Source organism: Vitis riparia, chromosome 8 (assembly GCF_004353265.1).
Source record: "Vitis riparia cultivar Riparia Gloire de Montpellier isolate 1030 chromosome 8, EGFV_Vit.rip_1.0, whole genome shotgun sequence".
NCBI lineage: Eukaryota > Viridiplantae > Streptophyta > Magnoliopsida > Vitales > Vitaceae > Vitis > Vitis riparia.
The window spans coordinates 741,056-761,729 of record NC_048438.1 but is presented as its reverse complement, the minus strand read 5'-3'; the positions used below and the strand labels follow the sequence as shown (position 1 = coordinate 761,729).

General features: G+C 34.0%; 1 protein-coding gene across 1 annotated transcript; it reads left to right on the top strand.

The window, feature by feature from the left end:
* Positions 1-256: 256 nt before the first annotated feature.
* On the top strand, positions 257-12,586 carry LOC117919725 (probable pre-mRNA-splicing factor ATP-dependent RNA helicase DEAH5). Its single transcript, XM_034836965.1, is given in 7 exon segments — positions 257-850; positions 852-3,695; positions 4,733-5,400; positions 5,716-5,897; positions 11,720-11,783; positions 11,964-12,015; positions 12,119-12,586. Coding segments are annotated over 3 exon segments (3,678 nt in total). The 5' UTR covers positions 257-410; the 3' UTR covers positions 5,127-5,400; positions 5,716-5,897; positions 11,720-11,783; positions 11,964-12,015; positions 12,119-12,586.
* The last annotated feature ends 8,088 nt before the right edge of the window (positions 12,587-20,674 follow it).

Sequence of the window (20,674 nt, the reverse complement as noted above, 5' to 3'; positions counted from 1 at the left end):
ATGATTTTATTTTTATATACTAAATAATAAAATAATGATTATAAATAATGGTTACAATATTCATTTAAAAAAATGTTAAATTATATTTATTTATTTTAGTTAAATTTAATTTTAATATTTATTATTATTTTTTTTGGGGTTTCAAGCTAAACAATTTTTTTTTTTTTTTATTTTTATTTTTATTTTTATTTTTTTTCAGGTTAGGATTAGAGTTTTCGTCTTCTAGATTTTTCCGATTCAAAAATCTGCGGGCAGATTGTTATATGTTTTCAGAAACCCTTACAACCCCTAGAATTTTTCTCTGAAGTTTCAACAAGTAGATTGTTAGGGTTTTTCTTTCAAGAGTGAAACTTAGTTTGGAGTATCGTGAAACTTTACAAACCCTAAAATTTCTCTCTGAAGCTTCGACAATGTCCGTGGACGCCCAAAACGATGGTCTCAAGAAGCTCGAGTACCTTTCTCTGGTTTCGAAGGTTTGCACGGAGCTGGAAACTCATCTCGGGGTCGGGGACAAGGTTTTGGCGGAATTCATCACCGACATGGGTCGAAAGTGCGAAACTGTTGATGAATTCGATTCCAAATTGAAGGAGAATGGCGCGGAAATGCCGGATTACTTTGTGAGGACTCTGTTAACTATAATTCATGCCATTCTTCCGCCGAAGCCCAAGTCGGATGATAAGGGAATGAAGAAGGATGGCGGTGATGGTAAGAAATCGAAGTTTCCGGCGTTAGGGATCGGGGACAGTAAGGAGAGAGTGAAGGAACTTGAGCGAGAGATTGAAATGGAAAGCCGGGATCGGCGCCGACAGGAGGAAGAAGCGAAGCACAGGGATGAAAGAAATAGAGATAGAGACGGAGACAGATAGAAGAGAGAGGCATAGGGAGAGAAATGATAGGAGTGAGAGGCATAGGGAAAGAGATGATAGGAATGAGAGGCATAGGGAGAGAGATGATAGAAGTGAGAGGCATAGGGAGAGAGATGATAGGAGTGAGAGGCATAGGGAGAGAGATGATGGGAGTGAGAGGGGTACAGGGAGGGCAGATGATGATTATGATGATAACAATGATTACAGGGGTCGTGGAAGGCACCGGGATCGATATGAGAAGCATAGGAGAGATGGGTATGAAGAGAATGGTGATAATAGGGAGGGTGGTGAAGATGGGGGGGATAGGAGGAGCGATAGGGATAGGAGAAACGGAAGGTATCACTCAGATGAGCCGGAATTGTATAACGTATATAAGGGGAGGGTTTCAAGAGTGATGGACACTGGTTGCTTTGTGCAGCTGAATGATTTGAAGGGGAAAGAGGGTTTGGTGCATGTTTCTCAGATTGCGACTCGAAGGGTGGGTAATGCAAAAGATGTGGTGAAGAGGGATCAGGAGGTTTATGTTAAGGTGATCTCTGTTTCGGGTCAGAAGCTGAGTCTTTCTATGAGGGATGTTGATCAGAATACTGGGAGAGATTTGATTCCTTTGAAAAAGAGCTCGGAGGATGATGCTTTGAGAACGAACCCTTCAGGTTCAAACCAGGGGCCTGTGAGTAGGACTGGTCTTTCAGGAATAAGGATTGTAGAAGAGAATGATGCTGCCCCATCAAGGCGGCCATTGAAACGGATGAGTTCTCCAGAGAAATGGGAAGCAAAACAGTTGATTGCTTCAGGGGTTCTGGATATTAGGGAGTTTCCTATGTATGATGACGAAGGAGATGGCATGCTTTATCAAGAAGAGGGTGCTGAGGAGGAGCTTGAGATTGAGATAAATGAAGATGAACCGGCCTTTTTGCAAGGGCAGAGTCGATACTCTATGGACATGTCTCCTGTGAAGATCTTCAAGAATCCAGAGGGGTCCTTGAGTCGAGCTGCTGCCCTTCAGTCAGCTCTCATAAAGGAACGAAGAGAAGTACGGGAACAGCAGCAGAGAACAATGCTTGATTCTATTCCTAAAGATCTCAATCGTCCCTGGGAAGACCCAATGCCTGAGACAGGTGAGAGGCATCTTGCTCAGGAGCTGAGGGGTGTTGGTCTATCAGCCTATGATATGCCTGAATGGAAGAAGGATGCTTTTGGAAAAGCCCTGACTTTTGGCCAAAGATCAAAACTCTCCATCCAGGAGCAGAGACAAAGCTTGCCTATCTACAAGTTGAAGAAGGAACTTGTTCAGGCTGTGCATGATAATCAGGTTCTTGTAGTCATTGGTGAGACTGGTTCTGGCAAGACAACACAAGTAACACAGTATCTAGCTGAAGCAGGTTACACTACCAGGGGAAAGATTGGATGTACCCAACCCCGTAGAGTGGCTGCAATGTCTGTGGCAAAGAGGGTTGCTGAAGAGTTTGGTTGTCGTATAGGAGAGGAAGTTGGGTATGCTATTCGGTTTGAGGATTGTACTGGACCAGATACTGTCATCAAGTACATGACTGATGGCATGCTTCTCAGGGAGATTCTGATTGATGACAATCTTTCTCAATATTCTGTAATCATGCTTGATGAAGCTCACGAGAGGACAATCTACACTGATGTCCTTTTTGGATTGCTGAAGCAACTTGTGAAACGGAGACCTGATCTTCGCTTGATTGTCACATCTGCCACATTGGATGCAGAGAAATTTTCAGGGTATTTCTTCAACTGCAACATCTTTACCATCCCTGGAAGAACTTTTCCTGTGGAGATACTCTACACCAAACAACCTGAAAGCGATTACCTAGATGCATCTTTGATTACTGTCCTCCAAATTCATTTGACAGAACCAGAAGGAGACATCCTCCTCTTCTTGACTGGTCAGGAGGAGATTGATCATGCATGCCAGTCTCTTCACGAGAGGATGAAAGGGCTAGGTAAAAATGTTCCTGAACTCATTATTTTACCAGTCTATAGTGCCCTTCCTAGTGAAATGCAGTCGAGGATTTTTGACCCTGCTCCTCCAGGGAAGAGGAAAGTGGTTGTGGCTACCAACATTGCTGAGGCTTCTTTAACCATTGATGGTATCTTTTATGTCATTGATCCTGGTTTTGCGAAGCAAAATGTCTACAACCCCAAACAAGGGCTTGATTCATTGGTCATAACACCTATTTCACAAGCATCAGCCAAACAACGAGCTGGGCGTGCTGGACGTACAGGACCTGGAAAATGCTATCGCCTTTACACTGAGAGTGCTTATAGGAATGAGATATCCCCAACCTCAATTCCAGAGATACAAAGGATAAATCTTGGGGTTACTACGCTTATGATGAAAGCAATGGGGATAAATGATCTTCTGTCTTTTGATTTTATGGATCCACCTTCGCCTCAAGCTCTTATTTCTGCCATGGAACAGCTGTACAGTCTTGGAGCTCTAGATGAGGAGGGGCTTCTGACCAAATTGGGCAGGAAAATGGCAGAATTTCCACTGGAACCTCCATTATCTAAGATGCTACTTGCCAGTGTGGACCTTGGGTGCAGTGATGAGATTTTGACAATCATTGCAATGATTCAGACAGGGAACATCTTCTACAGGCCCAGGGAAAAGCAAGCTCAGGCTGATCAAAAGAGGGCCAAGTTTTTTCAGCCAGAAGGAGACCATCTAACTTTGCTTGCTGTTTATGAGGCTTGGAAGGCAAAGAATTTTTCCGGACCGTGGTGTTTTGAGAACTTTGTTCAGTCTCGATCCTTGAGGAGGGCACAAGATGTGAGAAAACAACTTCTCACCATCATGGACAAGTATGATATTCTAGTTCTCTTTTTATATGTTTCATAGTTCTTGGGCATGGATTTTTGCTTTAGTTTCTTGCTGGGATACATCTATTTGCATTGCACTATTTTCTTTTGCTTTTTATTTTTTTATTTTTTTGAATTAGATTTTCTTGCAAATCTAATGATGATTTTCTACATGCTGACAGAAATTAAGAAGCATAATTCTTACTGGTAGTTTATCTTCATTAATAGGTGTAAACATTGTTTGTTATAATTTGGTTCTAAACATGACAACGAGCCCTTGAGGCCTGGGTCAAGTGGTAAAGGTGGGAGGTTTTCTGGGGGCTTTGCAGGTCCAAGTCTCAATGGGGACAAAAATTGACGTGTAAAAAAAAAAATTTAGTGCTAAATATGAAAACCAGTTGTGTAGAGGCGCTTTGGTCCAAATCCACGTTGTTGAATAATGTTGTATCAATAATTGGTTATTTTGCTCACTGTTTACTGCTCACACTTGCTCAGTTTGGGTACAGCTGTACTTGGATCATGGAATTTGCCTATAGTAGGTGTGCCACTGTCTTCATTGCCTCATCCAATTTGTCAGAATAGCTGTAGACCAGTTTTATTAAGACAGTATTATTGTTGAATTTGATTCACATCATTTCTTCTACCCATTGTGAATGCTTGTCAGTGAATGCCTTTTGGCATTTGCTTCATCATCTTTCTTTTCTTTTCTACGTTGTTGTAGACAAATTGCTACCATATGCTTTTTGGGATCATATATGTTTTGATTATTGTAAAGAGTGGAAACCTTCTCCGATTTGTTGAGCACTGAATTTTTTCCATATTTCAAGTCTTTGATTCATTTGGAAGACCATAATGCTTAATGAAAGATCCAGAAGTTTGGTCTCACTGGAGTATGCCAGTTGTGATTCTTTCTTGATTTTGGGCCATATTTATGCTAATCTTACTCAATAAACTACTTAAAATTAAGTGCCTGGTGTTTATAATAAATAAATAAATAAACAAATGCCTGGTATTTCTAACTCACCACTGCTGCATTTCAGGTATAAATTGGATGTTGTTAGTGCTGGGAAAAATTTCACGAAGATAAGGAAGGCAATTACAGCGGGTTTCTTTTTCCATGCAGCAAGAAAGGACCCACAGGAGGGTTATAGAACCCTAGTTGAGAACCAGCCAGTTTATATTCACCCAAGCAGTGCTCTTTTCCAGAGACAGCCAGACTGGGTCATCTACCATGAATTGGTAATGACTACAAAGGAGTACATGCGAGAGGTTACAGTTGTAGACCCCAAATGGCTTGTGGAATTGGCACCAAGATTCTTCAATGTGGCAGATCCCACAAAAATGAGCAAACGGAAGCGTCAAGAGCGTATTGAACCACTTTATGACAGATATCATGAACCTAACTCTTGGCGTTTGAGTAAACGTCGTGCTTGATTCCGTTTTCATTTTATTTTAAAAATGGAATTCAATTAATTGAAGTTTTTGCCAAAAAGGAAATTTTGAAAATGTCACAGAAATTTTCTCTTGAAACTAAATATGACTTGCTTCAACCTTCAAAAAGGTTTATCTGCACAGAACATATTGTGAGTCTTAACATGAAGGGATGGAAAATCCTATGGACATTCTTTTGCAATCATTTGTTGGGAAAAGTACGCAAACTGGTCCTTGCCCACCTAGGCATGTCAATAACAAAGAATTTGTTCTGCAGGTATCTCTTTCTCTGTATTCCCTTTTTCAGTTATGCTATAATTGAAATTTTCCTTGTTTTTCCTAGAATTTTCCTTGTTATTTTGAAACTTTACTGTTATTATATTATTCTTGGATTTGATTTGTCAATCTCTAGATTCTCATCTTTGTTATTGAAATTACATTATGCTCTGTTGAAGATGCTTGCTTATTACTTGATTACCAGATTTTGGATACAGTTTGGTATGATTAGAATATTTTCTGTGAATTTGAAGTGTCATAATTGAAGAAAAACTAGTCATTCGGTTTCATATGTTGATTGTTGTTTGTTCTGCAGGATTTATTAAAGTATTCAAAGATAGGTCATTTGTATTTCCTTAGCAAAAGAGCACCTATCTTCTGGCCTGATGAGCTGCCTGAGTATATTCTTGTTTACCTGACTAGTGGATGAAGTGGAGAGACTTTATGAGCATGCTTCCCTGGGGATGTTGATTGAACGTGCAAAAACCTCCTTCATTGGTTTGCCAGCTTCACTTTCTTATACTGTTGTAATCATATAGTTCCCTATTTTTATCTCCTTAAGTTCTGCGGATGCTCTAAGAAATATCTGATCTGTAGATGAATGTTTAGTAAACAAAGTGAAAATGCTTATAACCTTTAGTTAATTATTGCACTGCCTGTTACCTGTAACCAGTGATGCATGCCCAGATTTGATGCTTCTGTTGTTGGCCGGGTGTTGGACCCCCCCGTTTGGGTACACAATATGATATTTTCTTCTTCAGCTGTACTTACTAGCTTTTCAAGACATGTCTGTTTTATTTCTTGCAATATAACTTTATCAGTTACCATTGAGTTCTCTAAAATGATGTGTTATAGGTGTATATATTTACATTGCCATGCCGAGTGGAGATTGCTCATTTCAGTGGATTCTGAATCTATTGTCAATTTCCTGTCAGTTTTTGAATCTTATTGCTTTTGACCCATCCTTATTTTTTTTTAAAAATGAATGTAAAGAAATTTAGTTGTGTTGCATACACTACAAGAAAAGTGTTTTTTCATGCTGCAATATTGTGGTGTTCAATGGATGCATGCCACAGAGTACTACTTTTTATGATGTACGATAAGTGAACACTGTATTAGACCAACTTTTGACTCACTGGAGAAATTTCATGAGAAGCAAGGGTATGCCATATGAAGGGGTAAAAAGGGAACACTGTCTATGTGAGTACAAACTTGGCAATTCTTTGTAACCTGAGAAATGTCTAGCTGTCCAGACACTGTTTTGAGCATTGTGAGTAAGATCATCCCATGGAGGTCTTAGCCACCAGCAAAAAACCCATCCCTTTCTTGCAAAGCCTAGATTTCTGTTGCAAAAACCCATCCCTTTCTAGTGAACCCTGGATTTCTGTTGCCAACACCCATCCGACTCTTGTGAGCCCTAGATCCCATTTCTCTTTATTGCGGCTCTCCATTTTCTTCCAGACAATCTTTGCAGACCGGACATTCTCATTGTCTCCTGTCATCTAGCTGTTTGCTTCTCTTATTTTGTTCCTAAATTCCGTGGAACATGCTTTGTTTGGAGATCAAAGCTGGAATCGACTTCTCTGTTTTGAAGCCCTGAGTTGACTTTGAAAGAAACCTTTTGATGTAGGACAACCCTAGGATGGTTGCCTACACTCAAGGGTAGGTGGGCTAGGGTTTTATTTTTAGGGTGTAAGGAGAGGAACAAGGAATAAATTTTATGGTAGAGAAAATTATAAGATAAGAAATAGAGAGAAAGAAGAAACAATGAAGAAAAGATGGAAAACCTTAGAGTCTCACTAAGGCCTTCTAGGAGTCTCACCTAGAAGAAAATCAGTGGAGTCTCACCATTGAGGGTTGCAACCTTGCAATGAAAGAAAGTATAATATTATTCATTAAATTTATTCCTTTGATTTACATTGATTAGCCTATTTATAGGCTTCTCTAAGAAATTCAAAGTCTACTCGGACTCTAATAACCTATCATGACTTAAATTCTAATTATATTATAACTCAACTAGCTAATCCTAATTAGACTCCAGCAACTACCAATCCCAATTCAATTCTAATTAATATTAATCATACTTCAAGTTTACTTAGGTCTTCGCTTTCTTCCTTGAATAAACTTTAAAAGGCTTTCCTCATCACCTTTAGTTGTTGAACTTCTCTATTTCAGATTTTAAGGTAATTTGAGTAAGTCTGTTTCAGGTTCTAGAAACAACACCTCAGTAAAGAATGTCAATGACAGGATTTTTTCTGTTCAGATTCTGGTTATTTTAGGTTTTTTTTTTTTTTTTTTTTTTTTTCATTTTTATTTTGTCTTATTTTATTTTTTATAAATTAATCTCTGTATAGTTGCTGAGAAATCTAGTTCTCAACTCGTGTCTCAGCTCCACTGCTTTGCTATTGAATGTCCATATTTCTCAAGAAGCTTTTTCCATGAATGCTTATCTTCGTCATTTGAACCTTTCCTCTTAGGACATTTTTGGTTAATTGGAAAAGAGAATGAGAATGAAAATCCATTCCATTTCTCATTGGTCATTGTGTTTGGATTGCTTTTTAGACGTAGGAGTGGGAATAAAAATTTATTATCACAGAAACCAAAACCTACTCTTGCCAGGATTTTGATTCCTTTTTCCCAAATGGTATTATGATTCAACTTCATTCCCATGTTAATATCATTGCTATTCCTGCCTTCCAAAACACACCTTTATTGAGTTAAAAATGTTTCAATTGATCTAGAATAAGGTTTGGCAATGAAATGACACAGATAAAATGATTTCCTTGTTCTTCTCTCTCTGTTACCATTTTTTTCTGTAAGATGCCATTCAATATCTACTAGTTACAGTTATGTGGGACTACTTCAGCTTTCTTTTATGCCATTTTATTTTATTTTATTTTATTTATTTATTTTTTTGAACAGAAACAAAGAAGATTATATTAATAAAAGAACAAATACAGGGGAGAAAAAAGAGACAATAGAAAGAGAAAAAAACCAAGGGAAGGATGAGAGGTCCTTCCTACACAAATACCAAGGAAAAACACCCAACAAAAACACTAAAAACAAAAGAAACCCCATCAATCTTCAAACTCTTGAAACGCAAGCCTCAATCCAATTGAGTTGTAGAATGCTTAGAGGAACTCCTCTAAAAGCTTTAGTACAAGAAGCCCATAGAGAAGAATAAAACCGGATCAAATCCCAAACCATCTCTTCCGTTCTCCCTTTATCCTCAAAGATCCTATTGTTTCTTTCTTGCCACACCATCCAAATCAAAGTAAGGCAAGCAATTTGCCAAAGTGTCTTGCCTCTTAATGAGTTCCCCAATTCTCCCTTTATGCCATTTTATTTTACCAATGTAAAAACTCATACACTGACGCACATCTATATATATGTGTGTGAATTTGTTTAGAAGGAAAAGATTAATTAATGAACAAATTTGAGTAAGAAGAAAAAAAGGTCAACACCTATAAAAAAAAAAAAAAAAAAAAAAAAAAAACAAAAAAGTGAATGCAAACAGGATTGACAGTTTGATTAATTTGGTTACTCAATAGGCCTAGGGTGCATGTATAGTTCTTTCTATTTATCAAATAGATGAAATGAAAATAAGAGGATTTTCTATTCATTCTCTATTCCTTAAGATTTTGGGATATTTTTTATTTCACTGGGGAAAAATGTTAATTATCCCAAACAGGCAAAAAAAGCAAAGGAAAAAACAAAAACAGAATCAGAATCAGATTTGTTAGTATACTTCTCAGACATTCATTAGTGAACTATGTACATTTGCTTTCAGGACTACTGCCAAGTGTTTTCAGTTCAGGAAAATTATCCTGTTACCCTTAAAATGGTATTTATTCAGAGAAGATAGCATTTCAAGCTTGTGGGTAGCAAAAGATCATGAGGAAGAGTGGCAAAAGGCAGGGAATGTTTAGACTTGGAATTCTATTATATTTGATTGATCCTGAATTGGAATTTGGTTGTATGATGCTTGGAGTCGTTGATAACCTAAAGTTGTCAAAAGTTGTCTATTTTAAGTCATGGCTGCTGGTTGCAATTTTATGTGTTGGTATGGATGGTTCTGTTGTGATTGTTGGTGGTATTATAGAATTTACAGCTTCATGTGTTGGCCCTGTACTTACAGCTACATTTCCAATTTACTAATGTTGATAATTTCTGTTTTCTATTGTATAGAGCTTCCTTGGCCTTGTTTTCTTTGTCTTCTCTTTTTTCGATAGGCAAAGAAGAGAATATATTAAAAGCGCCGAAAGAAAAGGTAAACGAGAGTACATGGGACGTATACAACAGGGCCAAACAAAAAAGGGGAAGACAAAAAATCTACTCCCTCCCTCAACAAAACCCCAGCCAATCAATAAAATCCAATAAAGACCTAGCACCTTCATCTACGTAAGCCTTGAACCACTAATAGATATTATTGAGGAAGATGTTATTTAGACGTTGATCATACAACTCATTTTCAAATGATCTTCGTTTTCATTCCTCCCAAATAGTCTAGAGAATGCATAACGTTATGGCTGCTGTCATGCCTTCTTTCACCTTCTTCCCATAAAAGAGCCATGCCACCTGAGGAGATCTCCTTGATAGAGGCAAAAATAACCTAGAAAATACCGAACAATAGAAAGAATAGCTGCCACAAAGAGTGTGGTCAATGCATTTTGCCTCGTCTTTGCAAAGAGTATACATGTTGACTAAACTAACCTCTTCTTTGAAGTCGGTCCAACTTCAACACCTTATCCCAACATGCCTCCTAAGGAAAAAGCTCACCCTAGACTCCAGAGGTTCCTGATAATCGCTAATGGAAAAGGAAAGGCACGATCTAACTCAAGAGCAGAATAAAGAAATCTCACAGAAAAGATATCATTCTTAATGATCTTTCATACTACTTAATCATCCATGTCTTTGTGCACTGACTTTCCTTGGGGTCTAAACAAAAAAACTCCATGAGATCTAACTCCCAATCATTTAAATTCCTTGTGAAATAGAAATTCCATTGTCCTCCTTCCTCACTCTACTCCCATAAATTTCTTGCTCTCGTCTCTTTCAACTTGACTAAGGCAAACAAGGATGGAAAGGCAACACTAGAGGCTCCTCACCACACCACCTGTTCTTCCAGAATTTCGCTCTTCTCCCATTGGCCATAGAAAAAGAGACTCCATTATTGAAGATATCCCATTCCTTTCTTATAGCTTTCCAAAAGCCTACCTCATAACAGTCTCTTACCTCACAAGAACACCTCCCTTCATCCTCCCTATATTTGCCAACAATAACCTTCTTCCAAAGCAATTCCCTTTAACAAGTAAAATGGCAAAGCCATTTGCAAAGAAGGGTTTTGTTTAGCAAAGAGAGAGATTTGACACCCAAAACCCTTTTGACTTGGCCTTACAAATAGCCGACCACTTCACCAAGTGTGGGTTTTTCTTTAGGGCCTCTCCACCTCAAAGAAAATCCTTTGGGATTTTCTCTAGCCTTAACCTGACATTTTTCAAGATGGACAAAGACATAAAATAAATAAGCAAGTTGGATAATGTGTTATGAATCATTGTAAGCCTCCCCCCTTTAGAGATGTATTGGCTCTTCCACATTGAAGCCCTTTTTTGAAACCACTCTTCAACCCCATTCCAACCCGCCTTTGATCTGCAAGGAGCAAGCCCCCAAAGAGAGCCCAAGTAAGAAGTCAGTAGCTCCCCTACCTTGCAACCGAGCTCAGAAGCCAACGCCTCCATATTTTCCACCCTCCTAACTGGGATCAACTCACTCTTATAAAGATTAATTATCAGCCTTGAAATAGCCTTGAACTACATGAGATCCCAACATCAATTATTGACTTGATCCTAAGAAGCCTTGCAAAAGCAATTGTGTCGTTAGCAAAGGGGAGATGAGAAACTTCCTTCCCCTCACTCCCTCTTCCCTTCACCTTGAACCTTGAGATAAAACCTCCTTCCCTAGCTCTCAAGAGAAGACTACTAAGGGCCGCCATTGCTATTGTGAATAAGTAGGGAGACAAGGGATCCCCTTGTCTCAACCCCTAGAGCTTTGAAAGAAGCCTAAAGGAGAACTTCTTAACCGTGTAATCCAATTAACTTTTCATTGTTATAATCTAGAGTTGATTATAATCATGAATGTGGATAGTGACAAAATTTTCTTGTGTCCCTTGTACTCTTTCATGTTTTCATAAATAACATTAATCCTATCAAAACATTTCCGAATTTCAACCCCTTGACACTTGTATAAGTAACTCCTTGATCTTTATTTATCTATTAAAACATATACTGAATTAACACTCCAAGGTTGTTCTGCTTTTGCAGTATGGCATTCTATTACTGTCATGGACAATTAACGAGAACCAAGATCCACAGAGACTATGTTACAGTATTATTTCTCTTCGAGCTTTCTTTAATTTTGCAGCATCATTGGCATTTCAGATTTTTGTTACATTTGAGCTCCTGAGGGATTATCCTTACACCACTAAATATTGTCTTGATTCTTGTTCTAATTCTTGTTGCCTGTAACAAAGTTTTATTCTGATGGCTTTAAGTTGTGGAATCACAGGCTTACTTGGCTCCCAGCAGTTATTTTGATGTAGCATAGGAGATGTTATCAGGTTCTTCTGCTGCATGCTCTTTTGTTAACAATTTGTGCTTAAAGCTTCTACAATCTAAAATCATTCAAAAGGTAATAGCTTGCTTTTTTTCCTTTGTTTTCAGAACTCCTTACAAGGAAAAGCTTCAGAAGCTGATGGAACTTGATAGTTGGTCATGATCCTGTTGGGTCGGAATCTCTTGGCCCCCTTGGATTATTATTATTATTATTATTCCTATTCCTTTTCACAATTTATGTAGATTATGAGTATGTTTTGCAGTGGTTCTAGTTTTTCTAATACTTGAAAGATAGAAAGTTTCAAGTGTTAGAAAGGTTACAAACACTTTCTAGAATCACTGCCAGACATGCTTTTAGTTGTTCAAGCATACGGATTCTTTCTTGTGTTATTTTTTGTATGCTCAGCAGTTTGTGAATGTCACTATCTTAATCCTTAAAGGAACCTCCTGGTTTGGATTTATCAAGATGTGGCCATCAATGCCCAGTTCTGCATTTCTAGTTCTCAACAGGTACGATGTATGAAAAAGAAAAATATTCAATTTCAGATTGATGTCTATTTGCTCTTTAAGGTTGAATTTGAGTATTTGCGGATAATCGTTTTCATCCCTCTTGTAAAATTGCTCTATGGCACACCAGAAAATCATCATGCAATGTCCAAAACCGATGCAAAAAAGCATAGAAAACTTTTAACATAAATGGAAACTAGAGACAGTAGGAAGGTAGAGTACCAGTCCTCATTTATCAGAAAGTACAGATGCTGGGATCTTGTTGAGATAAGAGAGTTTTTTTTTTTTTTTTTGGTCCTTTTTCTTCTCTCTTTCGTGTCTTTGCCTCATTTTGCCCATGGTATACATGTGTACTCTGTTATACATCTTTTTGTTTTGTATATATACAACTTTTATTGCCTATTGGAAAGAAAATATAAAAAAAAAGTTCTTGATTTGTGCAAAATTCCATATTTGTTCTACTAAATTTAGCTAAGCAAACTCTGTTTGTTTTAGGACAACAGGGGTGCGTTTAGAGAGAAGTGGGAGGTATAATATCAGATGGTTGTATTTGGAAATTCGCAAATTTAAAAGTTGCTCATAACTTTTGACAGACTCTGCACCATGTGTTTGTGACCGTAGCATATTCCATGGGTAATTTGGTTGGTTTTGTTTGATTTATCTATTTGCCTGATCCTTAGGCTTGCTGGTTTAACTGTTGGACAATTAGCGCTGCAACTCTGACCCTGCCCAACCCATGGTTCGGGTTGACATGGAGTAGGGTTTGGCTTAGGGCAACCTGTGGATCCCAATACTTTTGGGTTGACGTGGATTGAACATATGGGCAAATCATTGAGAACTAAACCCATGGTTATCATTATTATCTTATTAATTATATTATTTATTATTTTATTAAAGATACAGAAAATATAATAAAATAATATCCAGTGAATTTACTAATTTGAGTAACTTTTGCAAACCCAAGTAGCTTGAATTGACTATGAGATTGGCTTTGGACTGGGCAATGTTGAAAGGTCGGTGTTTGACGAGGGTAATCCTCATAATTCATTCAAGCCAGTAAAGCTGATTTGGGTCAAACCCATGATACCCTCATCATCCTATGAAGTCTCCCTTTGCTTGCACATGGGATGTTTGAACAAGGAAAAACGTTGCGTAGTGTGGGTTTTTTGATAAGAAATGGTAAGATATATTTTAATAAAAAGAAGCTATACACAAAGGTATATAAGTTGTATAAAAAGGGAACTAAAAAAGTATAGCCCCAAAGCGGGAAGTTATTAAAATGTGTCCCCTTTTTCATCTGGATTTCACCCAATCTATAAAATTGGCTGCATCGATTTGTTTTGCTGTTTCCATGTTAACCCATAGCTACAAACTTTTAACAGAGTTCTTTAGTGATTGAGACAATTGCTCCACATTTTCAAAGGCCTTGGGTTTCTTTCTTTTCACAAAGTCTAAAAAATATGCAATTTGCAATGGGGTGGCTTTCAATGGAATGAAGTCTTTTTTTTATACCATGTTGAGATACTATTTTGACTTAGAGCATGTTTGACACATTAGAATAGAGAATGAATATAAAACCAGGAATCCATTTCATTTTTCATTCATGGTTGTATTTGAATTATTGTTTAAAATAAGAATAGAAATATAAAGACTCTTGTTATAGAAATCAAATCTCATTTGCTAGAATCTTGATTTTTCTTACCTATTTTAGTTGTGATTCACTTCCGTTCTTATTTTACTTGTATTTCTATTCTTGTATACCTAACACATGATAACTTATTTAGCAATGGAAATATGGTAAATATTAACTCGATCTAGACCGAATCATAAATACTTTGGTACGTGCATTTTTCTTGCTAGCGATAAAAAAACGAAAAGAAAAAAGGACGAGCCATTGATTGTTGTTCTTAAGATCAACTTTCATGATTAGTGTTATTATAAAGACACATAATTAACATTCTAACCACTCTAAACTTGTTTAAAAGAAACAATTAAATTATTTGTGAGTTGAATACAACAAACAATGTATAATTTTCCACTATGATGATGATATTATAATGCTCTAATAATAGAGTGCTATCTAACTTAATAATTTAATAGTTTATGATAACTACTTCAAAAACAATTAAGAAATGCAAAGAGATAGAAGACAACACCGGATAATTGTGGGCCACCTAGGGTTCCTACCCAAAAGATTGTCCATGATTTCAAGGCTTTTGGTTAGGTGGAATGCGTGGGTTTTCCAATTTGATAAATTTTAAAATTTTAAAATTTTAAAGTGGTCTTGAGGATTTCTTGTTTAGCCTCATTATAAATTAGAAAATAGTTTTTTCAATTACTATTTTTGAAAAATGCTCAACGGTCAAAAATCCCCCTACATTTATTGAAATGGAGAAAAGGGGTGATAATAGGACATGGGCCTTGTAAAGTGGTCACTTTCACAATCTTCACCGCCATAAATTTTAAAATAAAGCTTGGTAAGTGAAATGAGTAGTTGAGATTTTTGTGCTCCTATTCTAAATTCAACATTATTACCAACCCATGGCTTTCCCCAACTTTGGATTCTTTCCAACTAACAACTCCCTAATTTCTGTTTTCCATTGACTTTATATTTATATTATATATAGGAAATAGTTTATTTGATTTTGTGAAAAATTATATTTAATAATTCATTGATTAACATGTAATAACAATACTTGGAAACCATTTTTTTTTTTTTTTGCTTATAAATGAAATGTCTAGTATGTTTTTGGAAATTATTGTCTCAATTGGATTGATTATTTGTACCTGCATACAGGAAGATCCCGATTCGTGGATGTTTCGATTTGAGAAATAAAATAAGAGGATTAATTCATTTTTTATAACTTTTTTTTTTCAAATTCGATATATTTTGATTGATTAGATATTTCATTAATTTTATGAGTTAGAGTATAATTTCCTATTTGATGTATTTGGATTTCATTTGAAGTTTTGATGTGCTTTGTTCATTAGAAAGAATTGACTCGATACGGTTTTATGTATCCATGGGTGTTATATTATGTTGTTGCTAGCAAATATCATTATTTTCAATTTGAGTCCTTCAAATAATTTCTAGAGGAGATAAGTACCCATTTATTTTTCAACCATTTAATAAAAAGGTTCATTCTCAATAAATTTTTTTTTATTTGGTTTCTCGTTTAATTCATCTATAAAGTTGAATACCTTATTAAAATTTTTTTTGATCTAATTCGTAAGAACAATAGCAATATTAAATCTCTTATGATATACCAAACTTAGCTGGATTATTGATAGAATGAATAGATATATCATTTCTTAAAATCTCTCTGTGATTCAAAATTGTGGTGTAATGTGTATTCCTATTCTAGTCATGGAATAGATGAGTATATCAAAAAATGGATTTTTGTTAAAGAATGAAATCTTAGTAAAACTTTATATCTAATTCATCCTTTGAAACTATATCATACCTTGATGTGATGAAATAAGATTGTGTGAGAAGGTGTTTTATTATCTTGAATATATTACTATTAACCATTTATTTTATGATCCTTTAGAAAGGATAAAGAAACATCTTATCATTTCTTCAACCATTTTTGATCCTTAGTGCTCTCAATAGGATCCAAACCCAAAAAAGATTTGATCATGTGTCAGAAAAAAAAAAGAAAAAGAAAAAGAATAAATAGATCATGTAGTGCATTAAGAAGTTCTTGAATTTTTCTTGGAATAATCACCTATTTTTCACATATTTTGAATATTTAGTACATTAAGGAATACCCAAAAATGCATTGCAGGAGTTGATTTGATTATATTTTTGTTTTTTCCATAAAGAAAGGAAGGTTGTTGAATCTCTTTTGGATGGATCAATGCATGATAGTTTGAGTCCTCGTTATTAACGAAAATGAAATAATATTTGATTGGTGAGAAGATCCTTTCACTTAACTAGAATATGTTACTTGCACAAAACTAGATCTTATGAAATCATATTAAATAAAATCCAATTTGTGTATATTTTCCTTTAACTAGCAAAGAGATTTGATGAAATTGTCACATGAAATTGAGCACAAAAATAGCCCACTTGTTTTTTGAGAATAGATACTAACCATCCTCAATATAATTTGACTAAAATAGTTAGCCCAACTCTTTATTTTAAGAAATTATACTTTCAATTGGTATCTTTCCACCAAAGGCAAACATGAGATGACAAACCTAGTGTTTCACTAAGATTTTGATTAGTGATATCAAATTAATGTTGCTTATGTTTCATCTCTTCCTTGGAGAAAGACTATCAAACAATTCCTTATTATGGTCCATGTAGCTCAAATCATCCATATAACATATAAAAAGAAATTCCTATATTTGATATTTTTCTTTTTGAACGAGATATCAATTTTGGCAATAGTTTCATTACATATTAGAATCTTTTTTTTTTTTTTTGTACTAATTCCTTCACCATTGTGAAACCTAGTTAGATTTAGACATGATACACTTTTTACTTATTGGAAGAACCCAAATACTTTCTTTCTCAGAAATCCTTTTTCATTTTGGAAGATATCGAAGTGAAACGAAATCTATCGATACTAAAAGATCTAAAAGATTCTTTCAATGTATCATTTTTAGGTTTAATGAAATTTATAGGTATAAAAATCCTATCAAATAGAGTTTTTTTTTTATTAACCATATTTCAATTCTAAACATGTTAATTTAAGAACAAATACTACAAACAGTACTATGGTCTCGTTTGAAATAACTTTTTGTTTATAACTTCAGCCAAAAGTTGGAGCTCAAGCCAAAGTTGGAATTTTTAAAGTGTAATATTGCTATGGTAAAAATTTTATTAAACATGAAAGAACTTCTTGATAAAGTCAAAATAAAATTTGTATAAGAAGTAACATTTTCCTCATTTTTATATAAAACTCTTTTTAAGCTGTAATATTTTGAAATAAAATTAATCATAATATATATAGAAGCTCTTAATGAACATAAAAGAGAGTTTTTGAAACCAAGTAGGATCTACATCCTTGATTATGAAATATTGATTGCTTGTTGAACCTTGTGATTTGCATGAAAGTGGGACATTGGGGGAGGGTTGTCGAAGCTTTATAAAACATTCTTGGTGAAAAGCTTCAATGGTGAACTCAATGACTCCTATAGTGAAGGACTCAACATTTCTCATGAAAAATGTTAATAAAAGATTATGTTGAATTGAGTTAGTCCATAAATATAAGAAATGGTGAGAAATTTTGATTTGTATTAATAGCACTTTCAATTCGAAAATCTAAGATTTGAATTGTTTTTTATTTATTGATTGCTCTTAAATTACATTTATTTATCCTAAATGTTTCATTTCAATTGAGGTTTGTTTATTTGTCATGCATATCCATCGCAAAATGATTTAAGTGCCAACTTATAATTAATGAATTTATAGGTATAGGTTCAATTCATATTGGATGTACAAGTGAGACCTTCCAATGAGTTCATAGGAATTGACTTTTTTTATTAATGGAATCTTAAGATGACCAAATAAAAGAAAAAATTTATAAATTTTCTTGTCCTTTCTTTTTTCTTCTTTCATTTTTCTTCCCCTCAAACTTTTGTAAGAATCGGACATAGCCTACCTATGTTGGCTTAGTGGTTTTGCATTCATTAATAATTATAAAATGATAAAAGATAAAAATAGAAATTAATAAAATAGTATCTATTTAGGTTCACTTCCTATTTTCTATTTTAAAAAATAAAATATAGCAGTTTTAAGCCTGTATTTTTTTACCAAAAAATAAGAAGTGTATCCAACTAACACCTTAATTATACAAATTATTAAATTACTTATTCTCTATAAAAGGGAATTTGATGTGCTTGAGATTGTTTTATTGCTTTCGTATTTGTTTTGTTACATTTCCTTTATCTTGTATCATTTTTTTTATTCCTTTTCAAAATCATAACCAAAATTACTTCTTCAAACAAAGGTTAAAAGGGTGTAAACCTTTATTAAACAATGGGGAGAATTTTGTAACATCAAAGTGTTGAATATAATCTCGATTATTAATTTATATAAATTTAGATAAGTTCCATCTTATCAATTTTCTTTCACAATATCTATAGTATTTAGATTTTCATGAACTCGGCATTAGATATTTAGTTAAATTAAGATATGCATAATTTGATCAATGCTCATATATTAAAAACCAAATTAATTGAACTTAAAAGAGGGAAATTCATTGATTCAATTCTATTATTTTAAGAGCAGTAATTGACCTAAATTAGTTTATTTTGTTTGGATTTGGCTCTATTTGATCTTACTATATATATATAATGGTCAATTTGGATCAAAACCAAAAAGCTTATAATTGGGCATCATGGATCAAAAACTTAAATAATCCTTTTATGACAAGTTGGCTTAGGAACCTTCAAATCATATAATTGTAACCTAATTCAAATAATATTATTAGTCCAAACATAGAAAAAGTTATGTATGATGAGTGGTTTGAGGTCCTATTCGAAATAAAATATGCACATCAAATTATTAATGTAATTAAAAGTTTTTATATATTGTAGGTGTATATATAATCTTTGGTTCAATAAGGTTATTATCAATTTTTTTTTTTATAAAAAAAATAGGAAACATTAGAAAACCTAAAATATTAAAAAAATATTTTAAAATTGGTTGATTTGGTTAGTTTTGTCGATTGGATTGATTCTTTCCACTACTCTAATCCAAATAATTTTGTTTGGTTTGTTGTGAAGAGTATGAATGAAGATAAAATATAATAAAAGTTATTTGAAAACTTAAATTTAATTAATTTTTTTTTTCTTTATACAAGAAAGGAAATGAGACAAATAGATATGGATAAAAATTTATTAAATTTAAACTTATTTGTTTTTTTTTTCCATTGTAAAAAAGAAAAAAAAAATAAAAATCAAAGGAAAATAAAAATAGGTCTAAACTCAATAAATTTTGTTTACATGCTTATCCAAATTTATGTCTCAATCTAATGGTCTATTTGACAATGTTTTAAAAAATAATATATATTTTAAAAATTTAAATTACTTTTATAAATAAAATTTTGTTTAAAAACTTAAATATGAAAAATAGTTTTTTTGGCTTTATTCTCATAAGGTATGAACACTACAAAAACGCCTCAATTTTTTTTTAAGTAACTTAATGTCATACAAATTCTCAAAAATTTGTTTTCAATAAAAAATTTTGCAGGCCTAAAAGTTTAAAAATTATTAAATAATTTCTATTGTACTTAATTCCTATTTATAGTTTCTTAAATTATATAAGAAATTTGAATTTCTTTTTATTTATTTTTCTTTTCTAGCTACTTTTGTATGATCCAAAAAAATTCTCCTTACACTAATAGAAATAAAGATTATAAAGGAGACAAATATTTCTATTGGACAAAACTATCTTGTCTTTCTTTTTTTTTTTTAATTTATTTTTTGGCTTTTCATTCAACTATTTATAGAGTTCATAGTCGAATTATTACATAGAAATGAATTTAGTTTCTAAACAACTTTAGACATGATAAGTGTCATCCTTATAAAATTGCATCATCGTAAATGGTCTTTAGGCACGATATGTGTCATCCTTACCAGAAAACATTACACTTAACTTTTCTATATATTTATAACATGTATCTTATTTGCACACCCGTTAGGTTAGTTTTTGTTTTTTGTCATGATCATGAACAGTGGTTATCACGCTTTTTATAATACAAACAATCTAATAGTCATTGTGGTAACCATCATAACTAGGGTGTTGGCTGATTATGTTACGTCGTGCTTGCCAACTATGTTACATTGTATTTGCCAGCAATGCTATGTCATGTTTGCCAACTATACCATGTTGTGTTTGCCAACTATGCTACCCATGCGTCGCTAGGATTCTAAGAAACTTGATGCTTCATCCGATTTTTCATCAAGTGGAAACTACACATTATATATGAATAAGGACCGTAATTGAAAAAGAGTATATAATGAAATGATGCATGTTCTCCTTAGAGAAACTTAATGAAATGGGAAAATTTGCTCACATTACATAAAAGAGAATTTGATTATAATCATCTATGACTTTGGTTATAAAGGATATATTTATCTATTTCTAATATATATATATATATATATATATATATTAATTTTTTTTTTGTTAGGAGGAGTTTT